At 35.9% G+C, this 8,436-nt stretch overlaps 1 protein-coding gene across 2 annotated transcripts in view; it reads right to left on the minus strand.

Moving 5' to 3' along the window:
- Positions 1-8,436, minus strand: part of LOC106883510 (uncharacterized) — a 36,734-nt gene that overhangs the window by 1,896 nt on the left and 26,402 nt on the right. For both annotated transcript variants that reach the window (XM_052965618.1, XM_052965617.1), the window contains exons 3-5: positions 7,207-7,432; positions 2,306-2,569; positions 1,313-1,436 (exon numbers count right to left, since the gene is read on the minus strand). In XM_052965618.1, the coding sequence (XP_052821578.1) occupies positions 1,313-1,436; positions 2,306-2,569; positions 7,207-7,432 (614 nt within the window). The remainder of the gene's footprint in view (positions 1-1,312; positions 1,437-2,305; positions 2,570-7,206; positions 7,433-8,436) is intronic.

Here is an 8,436-nt window from a genome sequence, read left to right on the forward strand (position 1 = left end):
AGATCTACACTCTCTGAGTGGTTGGCGTTAGGAAGGGCATCCAGCTGTAGAAACACTGCCAAATCAGATTGGAGCCTGGTGTAGCCATCTGGTTTCACCAGTCCTCAGTCAAATCGTCCAACCCATGCTAGCATGGAAAGCGGACGTTAAACGACGACGACGACGTATGTGTGTGTATATGTTTGTGTGTCTGTGTTTGTCCCCGCAACATCGCTTGACAACCGATGCTGGTGTGTTTACGTCCCCGTAACTTAGTGGTTCGGCAAAAGAGACCGATAGAATAAGTACTAGGCTTTAAGTCCTGGGGTCAATTTGCTCGACTAAAAATGGTGCTCCAGCATGGCCACAGTCAAATGACTGAAACAAGTAAAAGGGTATACTGGTGAGTTTAAGAATAGATTGTAATTATTGTAATAGAGTAAAAAACACTAATTTGTTTGGTCTTATAATGCTTTTGAATGGCAGAAATGAAGGCATATCCTGGAATGCTTTCCTAAAGGGAAATGTACAGCTTTCAAGTTATAAAGACTAACTGGAAATCTGAAACAGGAAATAAATGCAGAGTAAACAGGAAATAAGTGTCTATACCTTGTAAATACATGTGGGGACACCTATGTGTAATCAACTATATTCAACCACCTTGGCAGGTGAACGTGACAGCAAACTTTCTACTTTCTAACAAGATTGGGAAAGTTACAATTTTGAGAATTAAGGAATAATTCTTGGGAATTAAGGAATAATATCAAAACCTAAAATATTTTCAAAGATTATGTATTGAAACATACAGTTTGAGTAATGTCCACTAGATAATTACATCTAACACACAAAAATACCATCAGCTGGATTATAACAAAAATACAATTAACAGTTATATCTTACTGTTTAGTAAATCAACTGGATTTTAAAAATCAAATTAATTAATATATGCCTAACTGGCATTTGTGCCGGTGGCACGTTTAGAAAATCATTTGAGCGAGGTCGTTGCCACTGCCGCTGGACTGGCTCCTGTGCAGGTGGCACGTAAAAAACACCATTTTGAGCATGGCAGTTGCCAGTACCGCGTGACTGGCCCTCGTGCCAGTGGCACGTAAAAGCACCCACTACACTCTCGGAGTGGTTGGCGTTAGGGAGGGCATCCAGCTGTAGAAACACTGCCAGATCGGATTGGAGCCTGGTGCAGCCATCCGGTTCACCAGTACTCACTCAAACCGTCAAACCCATGCTGGCATGGAAAGCAGACGTTAAACGACGATGATGATGATGATGATGATGGTGATGATGATGATGATGATGATGATGATGATAAACTTACTTTTCCAAACAGATGGGCACATTTGTTAAACAAGCAGTATATGTAAATGATGGACGTTCTACCCAAGTAACTGTAATGTTTCTTCCATTAGTTTTCACAGCAGCATTAGAAAGAGCATTAGGATCTGGAAATAAACAAAAATTCATAGGTCTTAATTATGCAAATTAGTTTAATAACAAAGATAAGAAAAGATTATTTACATTATTTACATCTGATAGATATTTGTCCTCATCTTGTTTGAGGTTAACACAACGTTTCAGCTGATATACTCTCCAGCCTTCATCAAGTGTCCTAGAGAAATTTCGAATCTGGGTTCTCATTCCTAAGGTATTTTTCATTATTATTCAAGTTACTGCCCGGAATTGAAATCGGAATCTTGGGGTTAGTAGCCCATGCTCTTAACCACTACGCCATATGCTCTTGGGAAATTATGGAGTGAATTTTAGAGCTCATAAATCCAATATTTTCTTATCCTTCCTTAATACCGGTTCCCATATGTTACTCATATCTGCACTCGGTCTGCTTAGGAGGTTATTATGTCCTAGCATATGTGTTGCTTCTTTTAGTTTTCGTATTTTCGAGTGGTGTTCTCTGTCTATTATTTTTACTTCATCCCAAAGGGTGAAGTGGTCTCAAATAGAGGACTGGATAAGAAAAAATATGTTAATAAAATAGTGTGAAATTATATGATCCATAATGACATAGCATTAAAACAGTTAATTAAATAGGTTGCTCCCAAAAATTACATAGGTAAAGTAAAAAAAAAAAATTCTTTATCAAACTAGAAATTTTCTTCATTATAAGTTAAATCTCTAACCATGAAAATGAATTTCTCTTTAACCTTCTAAAGTTTTAATAGCATTATTTCCTTCATAGAAATACATTTATTCCTGATCTAATTTTAGGAAATTTATTTTTGCTGTTTTGATTAAGATCATACAAGCAAAGTCAAATTTATATTTCTGAAAAAGAATTTTAAATTTGCTTACTTACCAGTAACAAAAGATGTATTCAAGGATGTGTCACTTAACACATTGTTAGCTATAGTCCATATTTCCACGTTATACTTTGTACCATCCTTTGACAATTTTAATTGTATGCTTTGCAAGCTACTGTTTACAGTGTAATTGATTTCATTTTCACTTCCGTATTTAATTAGCCATTCATCTCTACCAGATTTCTGATTGTCAAATTTCCATTCAATAGTAACATTTGTTCCAGTAACACGTTTTGTTATGCTAGTTGGTTTTAAGGGTCCTAAAAAAAAAAATGGATTTTATGCATCAAAAAAGTAATTATCAGTATCATACATGCATGAAAAAAATACAAAATTTACATAAATATTTTAGTGTATTTCAAATAAATATTTTATATGATTTATGTGCAAAAATAATTGCACGTTTTAACCATCAACTTTAAAGCAATACTCTCGAGTCCAAAATAATAGGGGTGGGTGGAATAAGCAGGTGGGTTGGACATTTCCATAAATTCATATAAGGGAGTTGGTTGGAAAATTGGTAATTGTATAGTGGTAACTGTATAAAATTTTTAAATTTTCTAAGTTATCTCCCTTGATTTTTTAAAACCCAGTTATTTATTCTTCGGTCCCAAATAATAGTGGTGGAGGGAATAAGCGGATGGGTTGGACATATGCTTAAATTCATATAAGCGGGTGGGTTCGAATAAACGGGGGTGCGTAACTATATACTGAATGTACACAAATCAGGAAAAAAAACATCTTAAAGCACATATAACGACACAACGAGGCAAAAGAAGTGAACAAGGTGTGAAATTAGCAAATAAGTGTGCTTCAAATGCTCGCTTTGGTTAAGATATACATTTGAATAATAAAAATAAGACATTGGTTAATTATGGGATTTTTTTTTGATTTTTTTTTAAATGCTGTGGACTAAAAAGATACTGATACAAGTAACATGTTTTAAAAAGAAATAAAGTAAAACACAATGAAAAGAGTATAATTACTGTTTCATGAACTTGGAGTACTTATTGTACTATACGTAATAAAGTATAGCATTCCATAAATAGGTATAAATGATAGACTCATGATCTTCTGTCACTATCCTTCTGCAGGTTTCTTTGGTTTCAATATTCGCTTCTTTATTGATCGCCAAACTTCACTGACAGTTGGCAGGAGTTTGCTTCAATATGGCAAGAAAAGTGTAGAGGTCTCGTTTCCACCCAACACCTGTATTTTTTCAAGGAACAGGGCTTCTTTATAACTGTTGAGTCTTAAAAGAGAGATACAGCTTCCTGACACCATGCTTTGGCTCCTGTGAAACGTCCATGGGGATTTCTCCAGATAGGTCAATCACCTCCAAAAGATTCCCAGATGGCTTGCTTTCATCTTCCGACTCACTTTCAGCAGCTTTGTCCTCAATGCCGTCACCATCAAATAGTTCTGAGCCTTCAACATTGTTTGCACGCTCGACCTCTTTCAGCGGAATAAAATTCTTAATGACTCTGAATAGTATTTGGGCAGGGTTTTGACATCATCTCTAGACAAAACTCTCGCATCAATAGACTGGTAAGGTACATGATTCAGTCTGACACCTTATAATCTTCAGAGCCATCAAAAGTGTTTGTGGCCCACATTGACTTGAAAGCAGCTACCACATTAGTCGTGCCATTTGCATGTGCTTGATGTAGTACCTGCATCATCTCAGATCAATTGGGTGTGGGTATTTTATTCAGAGTTTGAACTAACTTTTCTAGCATCTTTGCTTTCTCTATTTCGCAATATTTTGCTTTCAGTTGTCTATGCAAGTACATGCTATTACTTTGAACAGATCTGGTGATACCACCGCTGTTGATGACTAGCACATAATCCCCTTTTCCAGAGGGTGTCTCTCACTTCTGGCATCAAATGTACTATGTAATCATCAAGCACATAAATGTCAAAGTTTGCATGTGAAAACATATTGAATCGGTTTGGAAGGTTTTCAATAGCACAGAGTAGCTGTTCTAATCTATAAGAGACAATGAAATATCAATGGTCTCTTTAGGAGACCAATGCTATTTCATTGTAGGCAGGGCATTCAGTAGTGGTGGTCTTTTTCCAGTTTCTTTAAATACAATCTCTGGGATAAGATTGACTTCGGTATCATTGCTAACCTGTGTGAACACTGTGATATATTCCCTAGACAAAAGGTTTTCTTTGACAAATATACCTTGATTTCTGAATGATAAGGTAGCTTGTCTGCTACTTTCATTCTGGTGCAAGGATATTTGATTTTCATTGATAATAGGAGGATCTAAACAAAACTTGTCTAAGAAATAACAACGCACACTCCATATGTTCTTCAAATAATCCTGAATGTGCTCAACACATTGTTCTTTGGAGACTGAAATGCGTTTGTTTGGAAATTTCAGTGATATCCCGTACTCTTTTTGCCAACCTTTCATCTGGCTTTCTGAAAAACAAATCTTTTCCTCAGTTGATGTGTCTGGGTGCTGGCAAATCTACTCCTCATAAAATTTCTCAGCCTGTAATAGGAAAAGAGTTTGTGGTAATCTCGCATGCAGCGTTATTCTAACATCCACAAACCATTCAAACAAGGCTTCTCTCATGCCTGGTACTTTTGTTTTACAACCTCCTCCAGTGACTTTGAAGAGAGCGTCTCATAAAGCGAGATTTATATATCTTAAATTTGCAGAGGAATTTGTAGTGGGTAGTTTAGCTTAATCGGTCAAAGCATCGTGACGCGTAATCACGGGGATGTGAGTTCGAGTCCACAGCTAGCCACCTACACTTTTCTCTGCAAAATAGAGGTAGTTTATCCTGTTCAGGCTATATTATTAGCATTATTCTGTGATTGAGAATTTAAAATCACTTCTTTAAATTTCTTCAGATTTTTTTTCCAGCACTGTCAAGTTCACCTTTCAGATATTTTTCATAACAGCATTTAGCTACTTTAACAGCAGAATCAAACAGTTGATCAGAGTTTTTAACACCAGCCAAATTCAAGTAAAACAAACTAACTGCTTTGGTGAGATATTCCTGTTTCAGGGTGTCTGGGACATGGCATTTCCTTTTAGCATCTCAATGAGTTTTCCCTTTCATTCACTCTAATTCAGAATCATACTCCTCGTTGCATTTGTTCATCACGATAGCAAATGCTTGCTTTTCTTCTATAGAATAATTTCCATACGTTGCACCATGAAATACTCTTTTCTCTGTTATGATGTTATGAAAAAAAGTTCAAAGAGAAATTACTTGAGTTGTGTTGATGTTGCTAAATCCTTATTCTGTAAAACACTTGTCTTGTAAGGATAAACAGTTCATCATTGAAGTTCTTAGTTTGTGTGGAATTTGTGTTGGTGATTGCTAGAGAAATTGAAAACAAAGATTTGTTGACTACAGTGTAGAGTGGCAGTAAACTCATGCACATGTTACAGACTGGAGCAGTTGACCAGCCTCAAATTTTTATAAACTCTGGCTGGTTGTAAAGCATATATTATGACAGCAATTTCTCTGTTTTATATGTATCCTGAAACAGATGTGTTGTATCTTGAAATGATTGATCTTCTTAAGGTTGAAAGTTATTTATGCCCTAAAATGTTGAAGGCTCACCCACATAAATGTTGGTTATATGTACTGAGGATAAATATTTTTCTTTCATGCGTTATGAAAACAAATAGAACACTCCAGGTTTTCTTCCCATTCCTGTCATCTGTTATTTTTTTGTTTTTGCCATGCTGATTCACAATTTGTGTCAGTATAAATAACAATGAATTCCTCAGAGTTTCTTGTTTTGTGCTAGTACTAGTAACGGGAGTCAGTTTAATCAACTTTCCCCTTCTTTTTAAATTGCTGGCCTTGTGCCTAAATATTAGGCAACATGCCTTGAAGCATAGAGTTATGGCCCATTACATTCTGAGTTCAATCCCACACCAGTAATGTACTGGGCTGCTTTAATCCACTTGTTCCACCCAACAAATTGTTGGCCTTGTGCCTAAATGAGAAATCATTATTTAAAATTTTCTAGGCTGTCACCCTTAATTTTTTTTTTTTAAACCAAAATTAGTTATTTAGTTTATATATCCTATGTATTTTATAAGATATGGTATAACTTGTAATGTTTTTGTTATATATATATAATATTTTTAACATAAAATAAAATAATCATTAGATTCTCCAACTGAACTATCAATATGAAATGCTTACATTAACCTTAATAAGGCCAAAATTCTCAAGATTTTCTAAGTATATATTAACAGAAGTGAAATGTGGCTATAGATGCAGGCATGACTGTGGTAAGAAGTTTGCTTCCCAACCAGATGGTTCTGGGTACAAACCCATTGTGTGGCACCTTGGGCAAGTATCTTCAAAGTATCTGAAAGAGAGCCATCGTGGATGTGTGTGTGTGTGTGTGTGTGTGTGTGTGTGTGTGTGTGTGTGTGTGTGTGTGTGTGTGTGTGTGTGTGTGTGTGTGTGTGTGTGTGTGTGTGTGTCTTTGTGACTATGTTTGTCCCCTACCACTGTTTGACAGCCAGTGTTGATGTGTTTACATCCCCATTACTTAGCAGTTCAGCAAAATAGACCGATAAAATAAGTGCCAGACTTGAAAAGAATAAGAACTGCAGTTGATACATTCAACTAAAATTACTCTCCATCGTTGCAGTCTCATTACTGAAACAAGTAAGATATATAAAAAATAAAAAAGGGGAATAGTAAACAAAAGTTAGAATTACACAGTAACACTACTAGCAAGCATCTGTAAGAAAATAATACATTTCAAAATAATATCTTAAGCATTAAGTAATACAGTGTTATAGTATTCTTGGTGTATTCAAGTTACATTTCTGTTATTGTTAAGGTATGAAAAAATAAAGACATATATATTTCTTTTAAAATAATAATTATTATTACTTACGTGTGGACAATTCCCAAGTAAGTGATGAATTAACCACACTAATATTGTACAAAGTTCCGGGGTGAAGCCATTTAATTGTAATTGAGGTTGAATTGATAACTACTATGGTGTCAGATAGTACAGTATCATTGTCAGCAAATCTGACCTCTACAGTAGATGCATTAACAGAGGCAGAAATCACAATAGAGGTTGAAGTTAAGGCTTCTGAAGTTAAGACTTCTGGCACCTGTAAAACAAAACTTTATTATTTAACCATTCAATAGCTGAAGCAAAAATTAAAAACAATTACTTTGGAAAAAATAAAATATTAGAAATATACCTTTAAATGCTTGTGATAAGTTATTGATAATGAGGTTTTATTTTTCCAAAAGAGCCAGTCAGGGAGTACTGGTATTGGCCACAATTAGTTGGTGCTTTTTATGTGCCACCGGTACAGGAGCCAGTCAGGCACACCTAGTCTCTCATTAAGTGTCTATGACCAAAAGGAATGGCTGTGTGTTAAGTAGCTTGCTAACGAACCACATGGTTCCGGGTTCAGTCCCACTGCGTGGCACCTTGGGCAAGTGTCTTCTACTATAGCCTCGGGCCAACCAAAGCCTTTTGAGTGGATATGGTAGACGGAAACTCAAAGAAGCCCATCGTATATATGTATATATATGTATGTATGTGCGTGTATATGTTTGTGCGTCTATGTTTGTCCTCCCCAACATCACTTGACAACAGATGCCGGTGTGTTTACATCCCCTAACTTAGCGGTTCGGCAAAAGGAACCGATAGAATAAGTACTAGGCTTACAAAGAATAAGTCCTGGGGTCGATTTTCTCGACTAAAGGTGGTGCTCCAGCATGGCCACAGTCAAATGACTGAAACAGGTATAAAAAAAAAAGAAGTTATAGCTACTAACGGTTTAAAAAAAAAACTTGATAGCATTCCCTTCATCATATACGCAATCATCACATTCTGTTAAAATGTTTTATTGATGTGTTTGGTTTCTTTCTTTCCCTGATGAGAAGATTGCATTGTTTTACACTAGATGAAAATGATGTAATGGGGGTATATGCATGATTTGCTAGGCCTCTGCTGATTACTCCGACACACAGGAGCTATAGGGATAGAATGGGGCATGCCAACGCTAGGCCGAAACAGCTGTAAGTTTCTGTATATTCTCCAATTGCTAAATGTACTTTATATTTGTAACCTTAATTGTTAATATGGCATGGTATGTCATAA

Source organism: Octopus bimaculoides, chromosome 2 (genome assembly GCF_001194135.2).
Source record: "Octopus bimaculoides isolate UCB-OBI-ISO-001 chromosome 2, ASM119413v2, whole genome shotgun sequence".
NCBI classification, from domain to species: domain Eukaryota; kingdom Metazoa; phylum Mollusca; class Cephalopoda; order Octopoda; family Octopodidae; genus Octopus; species Octopus bimaculoides.